This window comes from Schistosoma haematobium, chromosome ZW (assembly GCF_000699445.3).
Source record: "Schistosoma haematobium chromosome ZW, whole genome shotgun sequence".
Classification (NCBI taxonomy): Eukaryota; Metazoa; Platyhelminthes; class Trematoda; order Strigeidida; family Schistosomatidae; genus Schistosoma; species Schistosoma haematobium.
Genome location: NC_067195.1, coordinates 11,812,196 through 11,838,464, shown reverse-complemented (window position 1 = coordinate 11,838,464; position 26,269 = coordinate 11,812,196). Strand labels below are relative to the sequence as shown.

Sequence of the window (26,269 nt, the reverse complement as noted above, 5' to 3'; positions counted from 1 at the left end):
AACGATATTACGTGTATATGAGTTTATTTTCCTCTTTTTTCGCCGACATTGTGTTTTTGCGCGCGTACGAGTGTATTTCAATATGCACTTCTATTTCCTTCTTTCTTCTCCAGGACGGCTGGAAACGAACGGTGAAGTGTACAAGGAGCCGAAAATTTCATTTACTTTTTCTTTTTTTACTATACTGTACTTCATGGTCCTATATGGTAGAGAAAGACGACCAGACGCTGCCAAACCTAACAAGTTATCAGAAGAGTGCTTACCAACGACAAACCCATTGGGTTTAAACTTCTGGCTGGCCACGTCTTAGGGTCATCACTACCCCACTAAGGAAGGGGTGACCTGTAGCGTTAAATAAATCCCCAAAATAAATAGCTCTGTAAGTTTTCGACATTGGATGCTGACCAGGTTAGTTTTAGTGGACTCATCAAGCTGAAGGCGCTCGGCCATGCATCCCCACCAGATCACGTGTGAGAACGCCATGCTCAGCATCTACTGCATTCGCTAGCCAGACTAGATCAGACAATTCCGATATACTGGAAATCGCCAAATACAACTTCTGATCTCCTCGATTCTGTCTTTTGATTTCTCTTGTTGGGTACGAGTTATATTAGGTGTTACTGGTAAAAGCGTTGTCAAACACTGAATACCTCTGCCATCTTTATTCGTGAGCCCAACGTGGTCTGGTACACCAAATCGTAAATTGTGAGTCTGTTCCATCTTGTGATTCTATATATCTTTGCTTTATTTTAATTTTTTGTACATTGTGGTATTTTTTCCCGCGTTTTTTGATATCTACATATTTTTCACTCGTGTATTCTCGTACTTAATTTCCCCCTATGACTAACAGACCCCCAGGGTATTTAAGAGTAAGACCGTGTTCCCACCCCCCGTTTCAACTCATGTCCTTCTGGCCCGACAATATCGAAGCCTGGTTCTACTACGCAGAAGCCGACTTCCACGAGCACGGCGTGAACGACACACGTGCACAATTCCTCGCAGTAGTCAAGGCACTACCGCGGGAATTCAACAGGTACGTAACACCCAGTATGTTTACTAGTGATGTTTCTGACCCGAACGAAACCTTAAAACGTTCGATTCTTGAACGAGGAGACCTAACCGATCGACAAAAAGGTTAGATCAACTCTTTAATAACATCGACCTGCAACACGGTTCTGCGACGGACATGTTGAAAAGAATGAGAGAAGTGATAGGCCTAAGAACTTTCGACGAAGGCCTATTCAAACAACTTTTCTTGTCTAAACTTCCCCAACAGGTGCAAGCGGTTCTGGTCTCGTTTCAGAATAACGCCTTAGACGAGTTGGCTGCATCTGCCGATCGTATCTTAGAAATAACGAAATCTTCTACTACCGAGGTATTTTCAGTCAAAGAAAAGCCTCAAACGACTCGGAATGACATAACCGATTTATGTCATACACTCACGCGTTATCTCAATTTTCGTAACGACCGTAAGCGATCGCGCACTCCACGTAGAAGCATTTCAAGTAAGCGATCTGTCTCTTGACCACGAGAGACGGATAGCCCCGACTGGTGCCGGTATCATAACCAGTATGGAAAGTCTTCCAGAAATTGCAGAAAACCCTGCAATTTTCCCAACTCAAAACCGACTGACTCGAAAAACAACTCGGGAAACTTCCAAGCCGCCACGAGTTAACGGCAACCATAGCCGGCGAACGTAGCCGTCTGTTATACGTCACAGATGTGACAACGAGAGTTCGCTACCCCGTCGACACTGGCGCAGAAGTTAACGTTCTCCCAGCGAATCCCAACGACCGGCTTCACGACTCGGATCTAAACTTACAGGCGGCAAACGGAAAACCGATCGCTACGTATGGCAAAGGGAACATTTACCTGAACGTGGGTTTACGCAAACCCATTCATTGGATCTTCTTTGTTGCAGATGTTTCTATGCCAATCAGTGGTATGGACCTCCTACAACACCATAATCTAATCATCGATACTCGCAAACGGAGGTTAGTAGACGGAAACACTAATTTATCCGTTTGCGTAACTTCCTTTTTTCCTGGTTGCAAATTATTCTCAGTCACAATTAAGCATATGATAGACCCACTCTATCAACCACTACTCGGTAAGTATCCTGGGATTCATCAAACGCAACCGAAACAACCGTATTCCCTGAAGCACGACGACTACCCCCTGAAAATCTAAGGCTGGCGAAAAACGAGTTCGATCACATGATAGACTTAGGAATCATACGACCGTCAAATAGCCCATATGCATCTCCGTTGCACATGGTCCCTAAAAAGGATAGCAACGATTGGCGTCCAACTGGTGACTATCGGAGATTGAGTGCAAAAACCATTCCCGATCACTACCCGTTGCCTCGCATTCACGATTTGACAGCTACCTTGAAAAGTACAACTGTCTTTTCGAAAATCGACTTGGTTAAAGCGTATAACCGAATCTCCATGGCCACAGACGACATACCGAAAACTGCCATCATTACTCCCTTCGGACTCGATGAATTTTTGCGAATGCCTTTCGGTCTAAGAAACGCTACTCTAACATTCCAGAGATTCATAGACGACGTTTTTCGAGGTCTCAACCTCGTACATGCGTATGTTGACGACTGCCTAATCGCAAGTCCGGACAGAGAAACACATCTCAAGCATCTGGATCTTGTTTTTGAACGACGACAAAAACATGGCATTACTGTAAACGTTCAGAAATGCCAAATCGGGACCGACTCGTTAGACTGCTTAGGACACACTATCGATGCTCAAGGCATTCGACCCCTTAGGACCAAAGTGGTGGCCATTCTAGATTACCCAGGACCGACCAACATCAAGCAATTACGAACGTTTAACGGCCTCGTAAGTTTCTATAGACGATTCATACCGAAATGCGCGTTACTCAGGCAACCTCTGACCGACCAACTTCGTGGAAATGTGAAATCCATTAATTTGGACGACACCGCACGAAAAGCATTCTCCACAACTAAGGAACTCATCGCTAAATCAACAATGCTTGCACATCAGGACACTCAAGCACTCATTAGCATCGCAGTAGACGCATCCAACTCGGCAATCGTAAGAGTCTTACAACAATGGGTTGACAACTCCTGGCAACCTTTTCATTTTTCTCTAGACGGTTGCAAGAAACTGAATCAAGGTACAGCACATTCGGAAGGGAACTCCTAGCTATGTATTGTGCCGTACGGCATTTTCAACACTACACTTTTGTCAAATATACGGGTGATCTTGTAGTGACTCACTCTTATCACGAGAACACGATTGGTTTATTGAAAACAATTATTATTATAGCCAATTGTACCAGTGACTGCTTTAATGTGCTTTTGTTTAACTGTGCTAAAAAGCATCCATTATTCAGGATCGATCAAACAATCAAAAGAGGTGTGGCGGCGGTGTAGGTACGTTTATAAACGTAAACTGGTGTCGATCTTCGTTTGTGTGTTTTAAGTTTTCAAATGACTTTATCGAGTGTCTAACTCTAAGATGTCATCTAAAACAGCTGAATAAATACAAATATGTTTATGTTATCAATATCTACGTGACTCCAGACTGCACATCATCTGCGTTGTCTGTTTTTGCTGATGAATTCACTGAGTTCGCTGTTACTGCTTTCAGTGATTCACTTTCACTTGTATGAGGTGTTTCAATTCATGTGACTGTAGCTTCCTTACGTCATTAGGTCACCAAAATGTTGTAGACTTTCCTACCCGTTTGGATGCTCATTTAGACTTCATTTTCATTAACGATGTGGGTATATATGCGATTCGTAAACGTCCTCCATTGTCTGGCTCGGGTCACTGTATTATTCGTGTTTTACCTAAAGTAAATAGAAAGCATGGGAAGAGTACACTCTTACATCAAACCAAGAAAGTCAAATATAGGAATTACTCAGAAGAAAATATCCAAAATCTGAAATACATTTTTCATACGACTAACTGGGAATTATTCACAGATGACTCGCTGGAAGACACTACTGATGTTATCACTTGTTACCTTAAATTCTGTTTTGATATTTGTTTTCCCATGCAAACCATTTTTGTAAGTTTTGGTCGACTTACATCTTCACAACTAAAACGACTACAGAGGGTGAAAGAAAGAATGTACAAGGAGGAAATCTCTAATGAAGTTCGTAAGCTAAATGGTCTGATAAACCTAGAGATTAGACGTCTCAACTCTGTGTTTACTCAAAGACTCTTGTCTTGCAAAAACTCTCCAAGTATGTGGAAACTCTTTAAAGAACTTACAGGTGACAGGCAGATTCGGAGCGATAACCAGCTGAATGTTTGTGACTTAAATAAGTCTTTTGTACGGCAGTCATCTGATGTGATGCTCTCTTTATCCACAGGTTTAAAGAATAGCTGTGTTCCTAGTTTCACCGAAACCGATGTCCAAAATGTCTCCAGTCACTTAATTTATCCCGATGTTTGGGACCTGATGGTATCCCAAACATCCTTTTCAAAAAAATGTGCTGACGTCCTATGTTATACATTCACGGCTATCTTTAACAGATCCTTCTCATCTAATCTCATACCGAAAGTGTGGGGAAAGATGAAGACAATCCCTGTACCCAAGAAAGTATCTGGCGATAATAATGTAAAGTTTAGACCTTTTGCAATAACTTCACCCTTCCTCAAAACAATGGAAAAATTAATAATACTTCCACTTTAGCCTGCGATAAAAGAGCATATTGATCCGTATCAGTTTGCTTACAGATGCAGAAGAAGCACCTTAGATGCTGTTGCTAATCTGTATCACAATATAGTGTTCATATCAGAAAAGAGGAAGAAGTATGTTCGATGCGCTTTTCTGGACTATTTATTAATTATTTACTAATAAATAACAAGTTAACCAGCGTCAACACTGACGCCTGGATAACCAACTGGCTATGTTCCTACCTCTCTGGAAGGAAACAGTATACTGTATTCGGAGGAAAGTGTTCGGAGTCTCTACTGTCTCATGAAGGTGTACCAAATGGAGCTGTTCTTTCACCTCTCCTTTTCTCTTTTTTTCTGCATGATCTGCTATCTTCCACAGAACACACTTTTGTGAAATATGCGGATGATCTTGTAGTGACTCACTCTTATCACGAGAACACGATTGGTTTATTGAAAACAATTATTATTATAACCAATTGTACCAGTGACTGTTTCAATATGCTTTTGTTTAACTGTGCTAGAAAGCATCCATTATTCTTACACTGTGATTGTGAACTCGCGCGGATTCGGTTACGTTCTGCAACCAATCTTCTATCCTGGCACGATCTCGGTATCATTTCGATACCACGAGATCGCCAGCAAATATATCTCGACTTGGTCCATTAAATGCCTTCTGATATTTGGCTTCCCGGGGATTTCATGGATATCCTGGCACACGCCCCTTGGTAGCGGTGTTCATAGTCAATTTCGATTCGACACCACGCTATAATCTCACTGTATGTATGCCTATCACTACCTCTTTACATCCCATAGAAATGAATGAGTTTCTGTGTCGTATTGATTGTTGGTCTCTTGGTAATGGTCTCATACTTAATCCATCTAAATGTCAAGCTCTTAACTTTAGCATGAGACATGAACGGAATCTAAACACCATTTTGAGATCCCATAATGCTTATACCATTGGAGACTCTTTGATAAACACAGTGTCGAACGTCAGTTATCTTGGTGTTACCTTTTCCTTTGATCTCTCTTGGTCTTCCAACGTTTTATTGTTATCGAAGAAAGTTTTCCGCCTGACTTACTACATTAAGACATTGCATGCTTTTGGGATTACTCGTCAGCTACTCTTACAATTTGTCAATTATTGCATATTACTTATTATTCTTTGTTGTTCTCCATTACCCTTTCCCGGGCTTTTGAGAAAAACTTTGGTGCATTGCGGAGAGTACTGGAGGCAGTTAGCAAGATGTGTGGTGAATCTTTCGAAGTTATAATTAATATGATTGTGGATAGACATCTATAGTCATGCAAACTCCTGGCAGGTGCTATTTTATCAGATACTTGTAGAATTATGGTCTATTGCGATATTAGTACTGCTCTAATAATAGACCTAATCCCAAAATTGTAGATTTTTCATGATATAACTGCATAATTATAAGATCTTACGTGGAAGTCACATCATCGTCTACGCCACCTCACTGTATCGTATCAATTACCAATACATGATGTAGAAAAAGGTTAGACTAGAGAAGGAACAATATATTTAATTTGAATAGAAGATATAAGGTGAGATTTAGAGGGACCACGGATGCATGGCCGGGCCATGCCATCTGATCAACTCCAATTAATTCAATTCCTTGTGCGCGCCTTCTCCATCGCTAGGTATTTCTCCGTGTTAAATATTGAATAGCTATTATCCGAGTGGTCCCGTATTCAGCTTTCAGGATTGTGTGGTTATGGTCCAATGCCACTACGTACTAACCATCCTACTCACTCTTATCTTTCTCCTTGTATATCTTCTGTTAATACGAGACGTAATTACATAAAAATCCATGCACGCAAGCAAAAGTTTAAAAGTTCTATGATACCTTACCCAGCAAATATACTCTGTAACGAACAGGTTCATAGAGTTAACCTAGTCAATAACCTGCATTTTTAACATGTCTCTAATTCGAAAACTTGTACAGTTTTTCGGTTTTTTAAAAACCTTTACTTTGCATTCGTTACTGTTTTTGCGTAAGTAACTTGTAGAAATACCCTGTTCTGAGAATTCTATATTGAACCAAAATATAATACTGAATAAAGCCGTTAATAATAATGATCATAATAATCAATTGTTGTTTATTCTTATAGTGAAGTCACTTCTAATGAATCTCCTAGTTAATGTGAGAAATATGTTTTGAATGACGTCACATTACTTATAACTTAGGCGTGTGAAAACATTATTTCTTGCAGGAGAATAGTGTGAGAAAATCTATGGTTCAAATTCTAGTACATAATCGACATACTGATCATATACAATTTCAGGATTCCGGTGAGTCCGTTCCAATTTCAACTGTTAATTCTAATACTAATGGGCATATTCCAGACCATACAGAGTCTATATCCAATACACAGTCTGGCAGACATACGATGAACCTAAGGAGATGACGTTCAATTAATTACGAGAACTTAGATTCCAATTTAAGCTGTGGTCGTTGCACTGTTCTTATAGACTAATGATTCATTTGTATTTAATGACTGCCTGATTTCGAATTACGAATACAATACGTTCGTTTGTGCTCCTCTAGTTCTGTGTGAGTTGAATTGCGTTATTTCAGGGATTCCTAGTTCGTATAGTAATCCAAATACTTCTAATCATCGCATTGGTTCAACAGTATGTAGTGACCTACTTTTGTCAGGAGAACGTAATTGGTGTTGTAGAAACAATATTGTTATAAACAATTGTACCGGGATTGTTTTACCGTACCTGTTTGTTTAACTGTACCAAAAACACATACATTCTCCCGTTGATCGTGACCTTGCCTGAATTCGGTTACGCTCAGTAACCACACCTGTATTCTTTCGATACCAAGAGATCGTCAGTAAATACATCTCGACTACAGCCATCAACTGCCTTCCGATATTCGACGTACGGGGATCTTATCGGTTAACTGGCACGTGGTCTTCCGGTTGTGGTGACCATAGTCAACCGGACTTGACGCCTTACTACAAGTACTTGCTTTCTTCATAGCTGTTATCTTTTTGAAGTCTAGATATTTGCATCTACACTATATGCGAATAGGCAAATAGACATTCAAATCAATAAATTGGAAATTAGTCCAGACATTAAATTTCATGATGTTCGAAACCGTACATCATTACCTAACCCACTGTGGCATGTGCAGTAGAATGTCTAGATAACCTTCTCTGGACCTTACAAATACTTAAAACTGTTCCGTGACACCTAAGATCGGGAGTAAAGGATTTATCATGTTCTTATTGTCGTTTCATAACAGTGTTGATTGTTGTGCATGACGGTTTGACACCTAGTCAACCCAACACGAGCAACTAACTTGAACATCAGCGCCATCAAAGAATTTCATAGCAAACAACAAAAGCTAGGTAAGCTCTCAATGAAAGTTATCTCTGTTTGGAATGTTCTTCTAGCCGAAGTGACCACAACGCACTCAGAGGATGGCTTCAGGAGGAGACTTTAGAACCTCATATTCCCGCTCTTTGAATAAATGAGCCTTCTGCTATCACCTAAACTATTTACTGTTATCATTATCACATCTTATAAACATATTCCTTCATCGCTTAATGTTAACTCTGCTTCTCTTTTACTTTTGTAGGGCCAGTGGAATGTCATTAAGCCTTAGCCAAGTCATCCGGCTGTTGGGTAACTGAATATCGAACAGACCATCAATCCCTGCCAAGGTCAAGGGCAACCAATGCGCATCAGTTAATCATATGCCATGGACTGGCCCATGCAGCGGTAGTCCTACCACCTTCTGTGTACTCATTCTTACTCATACTTCCGTAGTAACTTTCTTTGTATTATACGGTCTTCAAAGCGGCTATCGTACTTTAATAGGTCGAAGGAGCAACCCACGTTAGATGCTGACTGCGAGGTGTGATTTCGAAGTCACCTGGTTCGTCACACCATTCCCGTCTAAGTTCAGTAACCCCTCTGATCATTCGACGTAGATCATCAACATTGATGACCTACACTGTAATACTCTAGTTTTCGCACACTATCTTCATTACCAATTAACTAACACGTTTACTGCCTGTTTCTTGAAGACCTGGTTAGTTCCTAGCATCCGAATTTCCGAGTCATTATTTTTCACATTACAACCAAACAACCCCTGCCTGATAACGTGAAAGGTGCTGTTATCTAGAAACCCTACTGTTCCGAGACAAACGCATTCACTCAAACTACAAGATCTGTAAACCCACAAATAACTAATAAACTGACTAGGATTAGTGCAATCGAGTAACCAGACTACCGCCTATTAAAAGTTATTAAAAACTTGGAAGCGTATATAATCAACAAGAAGTGAGTTCAAAGACACCAGTCGGTATGCACAACTTCGTCTCCAAGATATTGGATACTGGAAGGCAGTTCGGGGTTCTTTCAAATCTCAAGGACGGCATGCAAACTTTTTGATAAATTTAAGTCATCTTTTTATCAACTGCTTTTCATATGGACACAGTATGTTACAGGTCTCGTTTTTCCATAGGTTATTCATAGAAAAACTTCCCGAGAGGTTCTTCAGGAAGAAGGCAGAGGTCTTCAACCGAAAGGTTAAATATGCTAAACAAAGTGTCACTCAGGTAGCGGCACTACACAATGTATTGCCTGGGTACGTTGCGTTTCTCTTCTTTATGGCACTTAGCTATCTTGAGAAGGAAGATGAAAATGAGATAATCACTCAAGATGCTATGTTGAAAGAAGTTGATATTGGTTCCGCAACTAAGGTAAAATACTATAAGCTTTAGGTGAATATGGAAACTAGCGTTTTGATGTTAAACTACAGTATGGACCGTATGCGATTGATTATTCACGAAACGGCAGGTAAATTGGCTGCCAAACGCTTGTAAAATAGACAGATTTTTAGCCCTGTGTGGTAAATCAGGTCACATAGCGGCATTCGACTGGATGGTGAAGAAGCTCCTTTTGAGATCACTGTCTCTAACGAATGCAAGGATGTTAAGTAAGAAATTTAATTGATAATCTTTTAGGTTTCTTCACCAAGAAACGTTCGTTGCCGTTGCAGAGAAAAGATATGTTTCCATATATGACAATCAAGGCTTAGAAGTACATTGCTTGAAAAAACTGAGTGGGATATTACGAATGGAATTTCTCCCGTATCATTTCCTTCTGGTGTCTTCCGTAGGTTTTTGCACTGGAGCTTTTATTTCAGGCTGACAATGGATTTCTTTATTACCTAGACTGTTCTATTGGTACGATTGTCGCTTCAATACCTACATATATGGGGCGCCTTGGTGTTATGTGTCAAAACCCTTCTAACGGAGTTATTTGCACAGGACACAACGATGGTGTTGTATCTATGTGGGTACCTTCAGAGAAGTCATACGTTATCAAAATGTTCGCCCACCCAACTGCCATTACTTCGATTGCTTGCGACCAAACTGGAAGGTTAGCTTTTATGATAAATTCACAACTTTTGATAGATTCCGAATCCATACCCAATTGAATCTTTCCTCATATATATGACTGGACATTAATTCTCAGTTCATTCAAAGTTGATTACGTTTCGTTCGCTTGATAATTATAATTGCTGGTATGAGAGCAGTTTGTAATCTTGGTATATACTGTCTTGAATCGTGATAGTAGGTATAAAGTGATGCGTTATGTGAGTCGAAGTAAGCTATAGTAATTAGGAGTATTCGACCTAATGTACTAACTAGGAGTTTCCGAAATAGTGCAATTTACAACAGCCTGTTTTTTCAATTCAAGGATAAATCCTCTAATTTTTTGGTTGTTCTGTCGAATCATGTTATTAAATTTTGCTTTCACAACACTCGGAATTTGTACAATTTGCATGATTTAGTGGTAGCCCTTCGAGAGTTGCGTAGGGAAGTGAAATAAGCTTGTCTGAGAATGCCAAAAGTTTTAGTAAGCTACAGACATCCTTTCCGATGAATGTAGGGAAATGAGCTGCAACTTCATCATTCTTAACACCGTTTCTGATCATTGTCCAGATTTCAAACCTCTCCATGTAATTTTCAAAAGTCCCAGAATTTGAGTGTCGGACTGTTCCTTCAAATGCCCTGGTACGGCCGAGAGTAGGAAGAAGCAGCTCTCCCTCTCGAAATGCTCTCACATGGTCACTTGCATACAACTACTGCCAGGGACGTCCAACTACCTGCCTTCTCGCAGCATTACTGTTGCTTACGAAATCGAGAGGATGAAAAGCGAATGTCCGATCTCTAGTTCCACTACAGAAAGTGCATTCGACGGATATTGTGTTACTAGCCGGATACTTGAATGCTCAGGTCGGGCATCTAGGCACCGAAGAAAGTCGTTTAAGTGGCCGATGGGGACTTGTTGGTTGCAGGTCAGATAACGGAGACCGTCTACTGCAACTGTGCGCAGACCACGACCTGTTTCCGTCTAGCACTAACTACCGCACAGTCATCACCGATGTGCCATCTGGAGCCCTCTCTCTGCATCTCAGGCCTGGACTCAGATTGATCACATCGCGATCAGCTACCGCTGGCGTGGTTGTGTACAAGACTGCCGCTCCTTTTGCAGTACCTATTTGGACCCTGATCATGCACTTGTTTGCGCCAATCTTACCTTGCTTTTCAGTGGCCAACAAATTCATCGTCCTAAACTGATTGATGTAAGTAAATTAGTTGCAGCTTCTGTTACAACTAAATATCAAACCGAGTCAGGTTCAAGACTAGCTAAAATCCCACTGAAAAGTACAGATGAGCATTGGTTGCAATTGCACGATGCCATGAAAATGGCGAGTAAAGTCGCATGCGGCTTCGCGAAACGTCTCGCTTATAAGCACTGGGTTTCTTCTGACTCCTTACAACTCATTGAAACCCGTCGGTCTACTCCGGGTGACCGTGAGTTTGACCATAAACGACGACTGTTACGTAATGAGATTAGGCAAAGCTTGCGTAAGGACCGAGAAGCCTGGTTGTCGGAGCGCACTAATGAGTTGGAAGCAGAAACCGCACCTGGTAACTGCCGGAAGCTCTTTCAACTCATCCGAGCCACTGGCAGCACGAAGTCTGGTGTGAGCGAAACAATCTGTGAAGATGACGGGATGCCGGTCACTAACGTAACATCAAATGACGTCTTGGACGATGAGCAGAGTTTTTCGAGGAGCAGTTCAACTGGTCTGCTGCCCCAGTAACATCGATCACACTGTCCTGTCCTCCATGGCCCGTAACGACTGATCCATCAAATGAGGCGGAAGTTCGCAAAGAACTCCAACCCTTGAAACGCTACAAATCACTGGATCCAGATGACTTACCTCCGGCCCTTTTAAAGATGATGGTGACTTTCTAGTTAAGGAACTGTCTGAGTTTTTCACAGAGGTTTGGCAGTTAGACAGTGTACCAACGTCATGGAATGAGTCGATAATCGTCCTTGTCTTTAAAAAGGTTCACATCGTCTATGCAAGAACTATCGGGGGATAGGTCTACTTCCGATCGCGTCCAAACTTTTGGCTTCCTTCATTCTTGGTAGATTGTTCAAAACCCGAGAAAGATTGACTAGCAAGAAGCAGGCTGGTTTTCGTCCTGGTCGAGCATGTATTGATCATATATTCACCCTCCACCAAATGTTAGAACACCATCATACTTATCACGGGCCAACAGTCGTAGTGTTTCTTGACATAAGGTTTGCCTTCGATTCGTTGGACCGGATTGTTCTCTGGGATTGTCTATTGAAGAAGGGTGTGTCTGAGTAGTTTATTAACATCTTAAAAGCCCTATATACAAACACCTCAGGCAGAGTGAAGGCACATAATCACCCCTCTCTATTGTTCCATTCAATCAATGGGGCTAGGCAGGGTTGGCCAATCTCACCATTCATCTTCAACTTTGCTATCGACGACGTTCTGGGAACAGCTTTGATGTGTTGTGTGGATCTGTTGCCTGGAGAAAGACTTCTCGACCTTGAGTATGTGGATGATATTGTCCGTAGGTATGGTATGTGCTTTGCACCTTCTAAGTAGAAAGTACTTTTACAAGACTGGTAGGACCCTGATACTGCACTCACTCTGGGTAGTTAGCATATAGAAGTAGTCGAGAAGTTCGTGTATTTGGGTAGCCGCATAAGTGCTGGTGGTGGCATGAGTGATGAGATCAATGCACGTATAGTTAAAGCCAGAGCGGCTTATGTCAATCTGGGCCATCTTTGGCGCCTTCCTGATGCTAGTTTGACTATAGAAGGTCGGATCAACAACGCGTCGGTGAGAGCGGTTTTGCTCTATGCTTGTGAAACCTGGCCTCTCCGAGTTGAGGATGCTAGACGACTCTATGTGTTTAATCATCATTGTCTCCGAAGGATTGCTGACATCCAGTGGTAGCACCATGTTAGTAATGCAGAGGTTCGGCATCGTGTGTTCGGGAACAGAGACGATAATTCAATTGGTGTCACCATCTTGAAACATCGACTGGGGTGGCTTGGACATGTTCTACGAATGTCGTCCTAGAGAATTCCACGTCGTGCATTATTTGCCGACGCTGAGACTGGTTGGAAAGAGCGGAGAGGTGGTCAGTGTATGTTGTCGCGGTATGAAAGAAAGCGGTACAGGACTGGCTTCTATCAGTTCTTGACGACCCCCTGGTGGGGACTTAAAGATGGTGCAACACAGTGGATAGAGGCGTTATCAAATATGGCTCAGAATGGAAGCCAGTGGCGATCATGCTGTAACTTTATTTACTTCCTTCATAAAAAATACGTAACTTCTTTAAGTGGCAGAATTCTCTGTGACTGTACTTTTACTGATTGAGCTGTCTCTCACATTATTATTATTATTATTTCACTCTCATGCACTAATTCCTATTCGTTATTGTCCCCCTTTTCTTATACGCACCTTACATTCGTTATATCTTCATTCTCATTATTATTATTATGTGGCGCATATATATATATATGTATATATATTGTGCCTCTTTGTACCAATATTTATGTGTTCAGTCAATCTCACTGCCAATACTGGACCTCCATCCTTATAAATCTTAGGGGTAAACCTGTCAGGGCCTGCTGTTCTCCCATGCTTCAGATTTCCTATAGCTTTTTAAACTTCGTAAAGAGTTGGAGAACTTGCCATTCAGGTCGACTGGAGATCTTGGGAAACTGAAATGTGGCTGAAGGCCAGTTGAACTGATCCCTAAAGTGTTCTGCCCATCGATCCAATCTCCTGGATTGAGAGTGAATAATATGTCCATCTTTTTCCAAGATAGTTTCGCTAACAGTTGGATTCTTAACATCGGTTTCCTTGACAAGTCTGAATAGTTGTCTGCTGTTGTCTATTGCCCACCACTGTTCGCGATCATTGCGTAGGCTTCTTATCAGCCTGCCCTTAAGCTGACTCCGCTCTTCGTCATGTTCAGAGCCAGATGGGACGAGTTTTCGAGCATCTATCAGTGCGGTGGATGCTGCTGAGATCCCGTGTTTCTCCCTAACCTTATGGTTTACCTTACTAGCAGATATCAGTGTTGTTCCCACAGCTTTCCGGATATCATTCCGCGCTGCCTCGGGACGGGCATTACTTACATGGCTGCCTAACTTTTCCTAGTTGTTCCTGGAATATATTCCTAGCTTGGCTATCATTAAGTAGGACCCTAAGAGGTTTCCTTGCAGTGTCTTTCCTACGTTCAGTAAGACGCAGACAAATACGCGCTCGCACTAGAACATGATCTGAATCCAATCATGTGTTCCAGAACGACCGACAGTCTTCTATCGAGCTTCTCCATCGGTGTCTGATAGCGGTGTGATCAGGGGTTGCCATGCCAAAAGGTGTTTTTCCCTATGCTAATAGCTAGTATTTGCAAGAAACAGGCGGTTATCTGAGCATAGCTGCAACAGACGGTCACCATTATCTGTTCTTTGAGTCACGACACCATAAGGTTCACCCAGGTGTCTTTCCTTTTCGCTTAGTTTACCTACTTGAGCATTAAAGTCACCAGCCACTATTACTGCATCGGAGCGCCTAACTTTTTGGAGGTCGGGAAGCTTTCTGTACAGCTCATCTTTTACATCATCTGAGCTGCAGTCAGTGGGAGAGTAGGCAGAGACAACGAGTGTCCTTACTTTTCCGAGTCCTAACTGTTCCGTTTAGTCGGACAGTGCATAAACGACTGTCTACTGAGATCCAGTCTAAGAGAGCTAGTTCTACCCTAGGACTCAATGCTATACCTACGCCAGCGAGGCCACGGGAGGCAGCATCGGGGCTTCGAGATACATGAAGTGTGAATCGAGATGATTCTTTATTTTGATATGGTGAGGTCAAATGAACGACGCTACTCTGGTTCTGTAAGCGTTACGGAGACGTAGTATACATCGATGGCGCGAGATTTAAAAATCCTAGCTAAGGAAGCCTGTTGTCCTATTTGGCACAGTGTTCGGACTTTAAAATCTCCTACATGTAGTTTAGAACGTAGTTTCAGAAGACCAGGAATAACGTTCCGCGTACTCGAATCGTTTTCACTAGCGGTGCGGGATGATAAAGTAACGTGAGAAGGGTTGGCGGTGGAGATGATAGAGTTATTAGGAGGTGTAGGAAGGATTTGATTGTGACCAACTTGGCCTCGTCTGCTGTTAGGGGTATGGAGGCTCATGTCACTTCCCGGCTGCCCACACCGTAGAAGGGTACTTCTTAAGGAACCACCTTAAAGGGAAGTTGGATTAGTGTTGGTCTTAACGACCTGGGAGCGTGACCACAGAGCCCAAGGGACAACTGCTTGAGGCCGGTCACTCACGGCCTTTTTGTGGGAAGTTTTTAGCGTGTTAGCTCCATTCCTCAAAAGGCCTTACCAGCGGAGACGGAAATCCACGAAGTAAGGTGAGGTGTGACTTATTTAGAGTCGACCTTTTCTAACCCCTTCCTTCCCTGTGAGAAAGCAGCATCGCTGCAGATGCTGGTTGCCCAAGGGAAACACCTTACTGCAATTTACAGCAAGTAGGAATAGATGAGCACAAAGAACGTAATATATTTGGAATTCGTAATCAGCTGGCCGTCAAGTACAAAGGAATCATTAGTTCATACAAATACCTCATAATCTTAATAAACGATCAAGTTTTCAACAGTAAAGCATAATATTGGCATCTGTTTTTAGGTTTGGTTGATTGTTTTGTGGATGAATTTAGACGATCTCAACCTTAACACCTGACCAGTTTAAAACACAGGGTGTTTTATGGGTACCGCTTTTGATGAAGATCAATTTTTGGTTACCTAACTTATTGTAGTAATTATCCTTATACATTGCAGTTATTGTCAAAAGCTATGTATGTTGTAATGTGTAGCAGAGTTACCTTTTCTGAAGGTAAAATTCAAAACACTTGTGTTGCAAAGACCGGTTGATTTTATTCCGAACGGCATACCACCCCGATTAGCGTTTTCGTATCAAGCTTATCTTTCTAATTTACCATCGTTAGTGCCAGTGGTAGAGGAATTCAATGAACTAACACTATTTTTCTCAGCTATAGAGGTCCGTAGTGCGTTTTTTATTTTTATGCTGATCTAGAAACCGCTATGAATCCTACGTTTGTTGTTCAAGCTTTGTTTGAACAGTCTTTAATTAAAAGTTAGATTGGTGAAACCACTCGCTTAGCCTTAGCCAAATCACTTTCGTGTAGTTTAAAATTGACTGGTTATGAATTACCGTTTTTCTACAAAGTATTTCAACAACCGGTGTTCCTCTAAACTACATTTTTCTCACTATTTGAACGATGTATTTGCTCATAGCTTATTCTTTCTTCACATCCATCTTTCCAGCTACTTGGCAACCTGTGGAGTTGACCGAAAACTAAAGATTTGGGACTTGAGGTCCACTTATGATCCTCTTTCCGAAATCTTGCTGCCTATGTCTGCTTCAACAATTAATTTCAGTCAGAAAGGTTTATTAGCATTGGGTGCTGCTAATACCGTACAGGTATGATATTTCTGGTTATGATTTAGTTTAGTACTTAACTTATCGCATCAAGTGGTTGTTTCTCCATATACCATACCATACTGCAAAATGCCTACTTTCCTTGTTTTCATTCGTTTGTCATGGTTATACTCTTGGGGATAACAATTTCTTCTCCTGATCGCTCTCTTACCTAGAACCTTGTATGAAGACGTCTCCTTGTCTGGTAAAAACTGACGAAATATAATCTAAACAAAGCACTGTGTGACAGTACAGGAGTTTGTAGGTTGCGATCTTCCCTTCCAAAATTAGGGTCGCATCTGGATTATACGGTATCATTTCCCAGTCAAACAGAAGAGAGTAAGCAAGTAGTGGGCATTGAACACCACACACGTCTACCTTTTGTTACTTCGAAGTTATAAAACTTGTGTAGGTTGTAATTATTTGGTCATACATGTCTTAGAATCATTGCTCACGTAAACCGGAACCATGTAGGAGCAAACCGCCCATGAAATAATATCAGTCTATGAGGTTATGACTTTAGATCCTAACGTAGTCGGGATGTGCGGAGTCGTTAAGTAAAGTTCACGAGATAATTATGGCATGCAGTTGGAACTCTTTTGGGTATTGATGCAGGTACGTGGATTAAGCTTTTGTTTAAATCTCAGGCTCGTTTTTATTTTTAATTTCCTGAAATTGTTCCTTTTGTCTATATGAAAGAGTGTATAAAACTGGAACTAATGGCTAACGACCGTATATCTAGTTTGTGATTGCCTGTTATTAAGCCGTGACAAAAGACAAAATATTTATTGTTACGATTTGATATGGCCAAAGTAGTGCTTTGAAAAGAGGAATAAATCTACTGTTATCATAAAATTAAGTTATCCTTAGTAATATTTACCGTGAGTAGATGGTTGTGTTTTATTTTATTCCCCATTTCACATAAGCCCACGATGATTTCAGTATTGCCTGTGAGGAAGTATTATGATCTATAAAATAAGGATTTATCTTTGTGAATCTTAGGTAGTATATATGTATTTCTTTTGTCTAATTTCTGCGTAAATCGCTTTTTACTTTTAAAAGATTTTACGTGACCCCCATTCCATTCCACCGTCCAATGCATCAAAAATCTTTGAAACCATTTCACCTAATGTTAACCGACGAGTAATTTCGAATGCTTATCTTTCTCACTATGCAGTTCATCCAGTTTATCGTGTACGCTTTTGTCCTTATGAAGACGTTTTAGGAGTAGGTAGTTCCGCTGGGATTTCATCCATTCTTTGTCCTGGGAGTGCCGAACCTAATTATGATGGTTTAGAAGAAAATCCTTTTGCCAATAAACGTTATAGGCAAGAAAGAGAAGTTAAACGACTTTTGGATAAGGTAATATTGTTCACGTGTTTTCATATCTACTTGTTATTTTCGTTAATAGTTCTATGTTTTTCTCAAGTATATTCTTCATATATGTGTGTTCATAAACTTTGTTTCAATGTAATTTCTTAATATTAAAAACTGGTTTTGGAATTTTAATTCAGTTAGACTTTAGTTGTAAATATGTTCGGTTCCATTGAATTAAATAAATTCTGTGAATACATACTTACCAACACAAAGCAATGTTATCAAAGGGTTACGAGCAACTTGAGAGTATTCATTAGTTGAAAATCCACAGGATTACCTTATCAACCATCTGCCGAAGAAACCTACTAAATCTAAAATTCTTTCTGGTAAGATATTCAGAATCTGCCAAATATGAAATAGTACTTAGATTCCAGAAGAGTTAGTGAGGTATCACTAATTCAACGACCACCTATTTCGTCTTCTACCAGGAGATTGAACTTCATCGAGTACTATTGTTTATTAAATCTACCAACGTTAGTAGGACACAAGCGTATTTTATGATTGTTCTAGTAAATTATAGTCCTATTATATTATACTGACCCCTAAAGTGTCCTACTAAAGAAAAACACATGGTAAAATTCTTCGACTTAATTATTCTATACTAATATCATTTATATAAGCTTTCTTATTCCTATCATTTCTTTTTTAATTCAATTGTGTGTAAATTGCTAATGAACATGTTCATGTGTAATAAAGATATGTTACCATAAAATTCAAAAAGAAGTGATTGCATATCGGAATATCGAAAACAAGCATTGAAATAATAGTGATGATAGTAAATGTAGGGATTACCAAGTAAAAATTCTTTACATTTCGTGTAAGGAATTTAGTTACTGTAAACCGATGCAATACAAATAACTTAAAAGAATCCAAGGGCTACTTAAAGGTCCTAATGATTTTTATATTTCCAAATTATTGATGATTGGTTTATTCTGGGTATATCGCTATCTAATCATAGATAAGACTAATATGCTTCTACTTGTTTTTTGGTACCTTACAATCTAATCCGTATTGTTGTGGAAGCTATTATCATATTAAATCAAAAACTGGTTTCAATTATGAGGTTAATATCCGTAGAGTAATTAGATTTATAGACTAACTTTAATAGAATAAATATTTCTGAGTAAGTTTGGTAGGAATTTTCACAACATGTTGATACCAATCGGACTGTTTACATACTCCACAAGTAGGCACAGGTTTGGGAACTACTATTTAATATCTAGATATTACATAAAAAACGTTTTTATTTTATTTGAGCGCATAAACATTGGCACAAAGGGACACCAAAATATAAATGCACCACAATAAAAATTAGATTGTGTTGAGTTATAAAAAGGAAGGTGAATGTAATGGAAAAAAATGAAAATGAATAGAAATTAGTGTACGAAAGTGAATTAATAATAATAATAATAAGGGGAGAAGCAGTTCAGTTAAGAGAAGTATAACCAGGTAGGATTCTTTCGGTTATAGAAGTTCCCCCACTTACATGGAGGGAATAAAAGAAAATTACAGCAGGACTACCACTAGCTTCTATTCTAAGTAATATTTGATAATATCTCAAACCACTGTGTCGCACTATATGACCTCAATTAGGAGTCTTGAAGAACCGACAGATATCAGTCCTTTACAGCTTTCTTTCATACTACTGACTACCTCTGCTCTTTTTCTAACCAGTTTCAGCGTCGGCATATAATGCCTGACGTGTAATTCACTGGGGCGGCATTTTTAGTACATGTTCAAGGCACCGAAGTTGATGTTTCAAAATGGTGACGTCAATCGAATGATCATCAACTTAATTCCAACTAATGACATCTTATCGTAACTACACCAATCCCTATAAATAGTCAATAAAAGTTTTTTTAAGCAGGATAGTATCTTAATCAGTAAAACAATCATTGATTATAACTTTTCGCAGACTCACATGTGTTTCACCTAATAGAATCATTAAAAAACTACTTACCGTACTATTACAAACAGATTCCATATACAATGATTTCATTAAAATCAATCGTTGGTGAAGTTCGTCGTGAAGACCTTTTAGAAGAATGGGAAAAGAAGAAAGCTGTATTAGTAAGTTAATCTGCTTTATTTTAATTGCTTTTATTTATTTATTTGATCGAAAATGTTTCTTTGGTAACTAAAAAGTAGAGAGCAATTTTCACTTTTGTAGATTTTAGCTTTCTATTATGATGGTAAATTATCAGTTATATTAGTTATAATATGTTTTTATTGTTTCTGTCCTAATTTACTGCTTTCCCAGCTGACGTTGTGCACTGTGATAAGTGGCGATTACGCTCGTTTAACATGTTTCCTACCCACTTTAATCGATAAAGGCTTACACCTAGTATTCTACACTGACTATCGGCATCATTTATTCAATGGTTTCACCATAATTAAACAACGCTTTAGCGACATTTGACAGTCAACTCATTTCTCCTAATCTTAAAGTCAATTTATCACAAGAATAACGAATTACAGAGTGAATTGTCATCTAGCAGTCTCCATTCAATAAGCAAGTGTTTATCTTGCTGTTGACACAAATAAATTAAATAATGGACACCCAAATTGTAGTGGGAGAAATCAATTTAGCATGGACATGTATCAGTTGTCCATGTTCATAGTTCTTTTGCTGTCAGACATACTGAAGTTTGTAATCGTTGGTTTCTAGTAATCAAATTCGAAGTTATTTTAAAATCCAACTGGTTGAAGAAGCGTTAGAATTTACTAGTTTATAGTAAAAGTTGTATGCCTATTATCATTTTCACTTCCATAAAAACTTATCCGGCTTCTTGATCACGATCATTATAATTCACTGATATATGTAATCTTTTACTGTCAATTTTAGCTTGGACAAGTTCCCAAAGTCGATACACCTGCTATTAAACGAAATAAACAAAAAGGTAGATCAAAACCTGGCCGAATCGAGGCAAAAAAGCAAAATATACACTTTGAACGTAAAATGTTTACTATCAAAGAAGTTTTAGGTGTACGGGAAGCGGAAGAGAAGTTACGACGAAAAGTTTCTTACAAAAAAATCAATGATATAAGCACATTACCGAGACCTAGTGAAGCTTTAGTAACAAAAAAGAAATTATCGAAAAGACGCACAAACACTGCTCTTGATGTGCTGATTCCACCAAAAGAATTTTAATTTTTAAATCTTAATTTCTTTATCGTTCTCTAACTAACTGTTTGTCTTCAAGTTCTTTTCTTTAATTTCCCACTAAACTTTTTAAATCAACGAATCTACATTGCTTTATGTATAATTGTCAATGGTTGACAATTGTATTACTGTAATTTACTGAAATCATAATGTACAGTTTACATTTGATACAAATAAAAAAGTATTAAGAGGTTATATATGTGTGTGTTGTCAATGTACCTCATTATCAGAATTTTCTCAGCTTCCACAACGTCAGTTATATTTAGTTCTTTTTTCTTGTTGGGGCCGATACCTAGTTGAATCTCAGTTAGTATCAGTTCCATCATTTGTCCATGCCAATCTAGTACTAACACAATGCTCTTGAGAATGAACTTAGTTCTTTGTATCACTCTAAAACCTTCGGATTTAATGGAAATGTTATTGCTAGAACCTCTCAGACTGGTTCTAGATCTCATGCTTAAGTCAAACCTCATATACTACTATTTAACGTTTGCAACTCACACGCTTATGTCACACGACATCCAGAGGTGACGCACATTCGTGGTGTTTTTAACTACATTTCTAATCAAATTATTTTTGATGTGAAAAATATTAAGACAGGTTTTGGTAGAATTTGTTTGATTTATAAAGAGACTTGTTAAGTCACCGAAACACACAGGATCCTAGTGTGTTCATTCTAATTAAAACGAAAAGCCGACAAGATATACACTCCGTTTATCTGGCGACTAGGCAGCAAGTTCTCGTGCACTGGCGGGTAAAGGCATAGCACTAAGTATGAGGTCAGAAGAAGCCCTTTTAGAATGGATCCCTATCGACAGTCGCCTATGTGCTGTTCGGCTAAAGAGATCCGCAAGAGTTCAGAAGGATAGGGATACACGTCGAGATGGCAGTGAGCAGGACTTACTTGTCGGTAGCTGTATACGCGAGGCCATGTGAGAGCACTTCGAGAGGAAGGATTCTTCCCACCATCGACCGTACCAGGGTATTTGGGGCTTTGAATTCAAAGCAAACTTCTCAGTAGAATTTTCGTCATGGACTGAATTTAGCTGACAAGCTGTTGAAAATCCTGAAGCGCGAGATTACTGCTTGTTCTTAGCACTGATATGTTCGGAACACACATCCTTGATACTGCCAATGGTGGAATTTAAAGAGTTGACTTTTGACTAGCGAGAACTCACGACTATTAAAATTCAATACTGTTGGATATGTGGCAGTTACGCACTAGTGGTATTGGGAAGAGTTTGGGTTGGAGTTAAACATACGAATCAGTGATTGCCAAGACAATGGTCTTATTTTCAAGCTTTTACTGTGAGATTTCAGATCCATGTGTTTGATCTCGTGCAAAGTTCAAATTGTGAGTCGCTGAGATGTCTAATTTTAGGACGAAACAACTTTCCACTCCTTCCTGATTTTCAGCTGTTATTTAAACAAGCAAACTATAAAATTCAACAATTTCTACAAATCCCATAAACCCACTTAGACTGCTGAGTTGGAAGCCTTTGGCCTACATCCTTAAATGTTGTCGATTTATAACCAAAACAAAAACCATCCATCGTTATTGATCAATCTTCCTCAGATTAGATATGCTTTAAGTCCATCACTTGGAACTTCTCATCGAAATTATAGAATGTTGTCTCTAATTCAGTCACTTACGGAAATATGATTATTATGTTCTATTTAATTTTGCTGAACATTATAATTTCGGAACTACAGAAGAACTTAATTGTTCCCAACAAAACTCAAATCACGCTTTAATGAAGTAAATCCTGATGATGTTATCGAGAAAGACAATGAAAGCTACGCGTTTAAACCATTCAGCTCGGAGAAGAAAATACCTACAGATAAACTCATTCCATTTACTCTGATAAAGTCCTTTTCACTCTACTATCTATATACCACTGGTGAATTTGTGAATTTTATTGAGATAATTTAAAAATTCGCAACTTGAACAGACAATTGTATTGAGATTTTTAAAAAATAATCCCGTACTGAACTTTCAACTCTGCCTGTAGCTCTTCTAAAGTTACTGTCGGTCCCAAGCCCGGATAAAGCAGGAGAGTTTTGGATGGGGTTAGCGACCCCATCCCGTAGAAAGCTAGCTCTCTAAAGAAACGCTAACCAAAAACATAATTCAAACCACTTAAACTCAACCCTGGGAGTCAGAAGGTCTTCATTTAGAACAACTATGACGCCTCATGGTGAAAGCCGAGTTCCTTCGGAAGTCACGAGGCCGATGCAACTTCTAACAACCAGATCAACTATTTATTTAGGTACATGGAACGTCCAGACAATGTGGGAGACCGGGAAGACCAGTCAAATAGCAACGGAAATGAGGAGATACGAATTGGCAGTACTGGGAATCAGCGATACCCATTGGACCCAAGCTGGTTAGCAAAGGCTAGATACGGGAAAGGCGCTGCTATACTTCGGTCACGAATAGGAAAATGCTCCACACACTCAGGGAGTTGTTCTAATGCTGTAGGATGGGAATCTCACGGATCCAGAATCATCAAAGTGTCATTCAAAACAAAGAAGGAGGGAATTACAATGAATGTTATCCAATGTTATGCACCCACCAATGATAGCAATGACGAGGACAAAGATCAGTTTTACCTCACCATTCTGATGGGAGGTCTAAACGCCAAAGTCGGAATAGACAACACTGGATATGAAGATATCATGGGACGACATGGACTGGTAGAGAGAAACGAAAATGGGGAAAGATTTGCAAATCTATGTGCATCTAACAAATTGGTCATAGGCGGCACAATATTTCCACACAAATGTATACACAAAGCTACATGGATCTCATCGGACCGCACCAAAGAGAACCAGATAGATCATATTTGCATCAATAAAAAGTTCCGAAGAACAATGGAAGATGTGAGAAGCAGGAGAGGAGCTTACATAGCTTCAGATCACCACCTTGTTGTGGCCAATTTAAAACTGAAGCTAAAGAAGAACTGGACAAACAGCACTGCAAAAGTTCAATACAGGCTTCTAACAGCCTACTAATAAATTCAAGATAGCTTTCAACAACAGGTTCCAAGCCTTACAGGATCTACTGAAGGAAGAAGAAACTGCCATGAAGGACAACTGGAAAGGTATCAAAGAAGCATTAACTTCAACGTGTCAAGAGGTTCTGGGCCTCAAGAAGCATCATCATGAGGAATGGATCTCTATAGAAACACTGGACAGGATCAAAGAAAAGAAGAACAAGAAGACAGCAATTAACAACAGCCGAACACAAGCAGAAAAATCCAAGCACAAACTGAGTACATAGAAGCAAACAAGCAAGTGAGGAAGAGCATTAAAACCGACAAACAGAAATACGTGGAAGAAGTAGCAACGACGGCGGAGAAAGCTGCAACAAAAGGAAATATGAAACAGCTTTATGATACAACGAAGAAACTATCAAGGAAATATAGTAAACCAGAGAGACCGGTCAAGGACAAAGAAGCCAGGCCAATCACTGAAATTCAAGACCAGCGGAACAGATGGGTAGAGTACTTCGAGGAACTCCTGAATAGGCCGGCTCCAATGAATCCACCGGACATCGTAGCACCACACACAGATCTTCCTATAGATGTCAATCCACCAACGACGGAAGAAATCAGAATAGCCATCAGAAAAATCAAGAGCGGGAAAGCAGCAGGACCCGACAATATACCAGCTGAAGCACTAAAGTCAGACATCGAAGTAACTACAAACATGCTTCACCTTCTATTCAAGAAGATTTGGGAGGAGGAACAAGTGCCGATTGACTGAAAAGAAGAACACCTCATCAAAATTTCAAAGAAAGGAGATCCGAGCAAATGTGAAAACTACAGAGGCATCACATTACTGTCAGTACCCGGAAATCCTTTAACACAGTGTTACTGAACCGGATGAAAGACGCAGTAGACGCCCAACTTCAAGATCAACAAGCTGGATTCCGTAAGGATCGGTCGTGCACAGACCGAATTGCGACACTGCGGATCATCGTCGAACAATCAGTTGAGTGGAACTCGTCACTATACATCAAATTCATCGATTATGAAAAGGCGTTTGACATTGTGGATAGGAGGACATTATGGAAACTTCTCCGACATTGTGGAGTTCCTGAGAAGATTGTCAGCATTATTCGGAACTCATACGACGGACTACAGTGCAAAGTCGTGCATGGAGAACAGCTGACAGATGCATTCCAATTAAGGACCGGAATAAGACAAGGTTGTCTACTCTCTCCCTTCCTCTTTCTTCTAGTGGTCGACTGGATTATGAAGACCTCGAGATCTGAGGGACAACACGGCTTACAATGGACAGCTCAGGACCAATTAGACGATTTGGACTTCACAGATGACCTAGCCCTCTTATCCCATACACACGAACAAATGCAGTTGAAGACAGCCAGTGTAGCAGCAGTCTCTGCATCAGTAGGCCCCAACATACACAAGGGGAAAACCGAGGTCCTCAAATACAACACGGGGAACACCAATCCAATCATACCTGATGGCGAAACTCTGGAAGATGTAGAATCGTTCACGTGCCTGGGAAGCATCATCGATGGACAAGGAGAATCAGATGCAGACATAAAGGCGAGGATTGGCAAAGCAAGGGCTACATTCCTACAATTAAAGAACATTTGGAACTCAAGACAACTTTCAACCAATATCAAGGTGAGAATCTTCAATACGAACGTCAAGGCAGTTCCACTGTACGGAGTTGAAAGTTGGAGAACTGCTGCAACCATCATCAAGAATTTACAGGTATTTATAAATAGTTGTCTACGCAAGATACTCAACATCCATTGGCTGGATACCATCAGCAACAGCCTTCTGTGGGAGTGAACAAGCCAGCTTCCAGCTGAAGAGTAAATTAGGAGAAGACGATGGACACTTGTTGAGGAAATCATCAAACTGCATCACGAGACTTGGAATCGTGAAGGGAAGAGGAAAAGAGGAAGGTCAAAGAACATATTGCGTCGGGAACTAGAATCAGATATGAAAAGGATGAATAAGAACTGGAGAGGATTTCCCAGGACAGGGCTAGATGGAGAATGCTGGTGAGCGGCCTATGCTCCTTCACCAGGAGTAACAGGCGTAAGTAAGTAGGTACTGAACGTTCGGACTACTAGATTAACTGTTAAAAATTACATTACTATCGAAATTCTT

The 26,269-nt window shown here is 40.0% G+C and overlaps 1 protein-coding gene across 1 annotated transcript; it reads left to right on the top strand.

Moving 5' to 3' along the window:
- Positions 1-21,177, top strand: WDR46_2 (WD repeat-containing protein 46). Its single transcript, XM_051210406.1, has 12 exons — positions 1-379; positions 414-705; positions 8,284-9,147; positions 9,186-9,297; positions 9,331-9,509; positions 9,545-9,648; positions 9,677-9,827; positions 9,859-10,094; positions 16,423-16,579; positions 17,639-17,938; positions 19,931-20,023; positions 20,799-21,177. The coding sequence occupies exons 7-12, from the start codon at positions 9,789-9,791 to the stop codon at positions 21,102-21,104; spliced, it is 1,131 nt and encodes a 376-aa protein (XP_051070396.1). The 5' UTR covers positions 1-379; positions 414-705; positions 8,284-9,147; positions 9,186-9,297; positions 9,331-9,509; positions 9,545-9,648; positions 9,677-9,788; the 3' UTR covers positions 21,105-21,177.
- Positions 21,178-26,269: the final 5,092 nt, after the last annotated feature.

Bases quoted from the DNA above. Each gene is read 5' to 3' on its own strand.
- WDR46_2 (XM_051210406.1), top strand. From the start codon at position 9,789: ATGGAATTTCTCCCGTATCATTTCCTTCTGGTGTCTTCC. The intron at 17,939-19,930 runs GTAATATTGTTC...TATTACAAACAG, and splicing joins TTAAACGACTTTTGGATAAG to ATTCCATATACAATGATTTC. The intron at 20,024-20,798 runs GTAAGTTAATCT...TGTCAATTTTAG, and splicing joins AAAAGAAGAAAGCTGTATTA to CTTGGACAAGTTCCCAAAGT.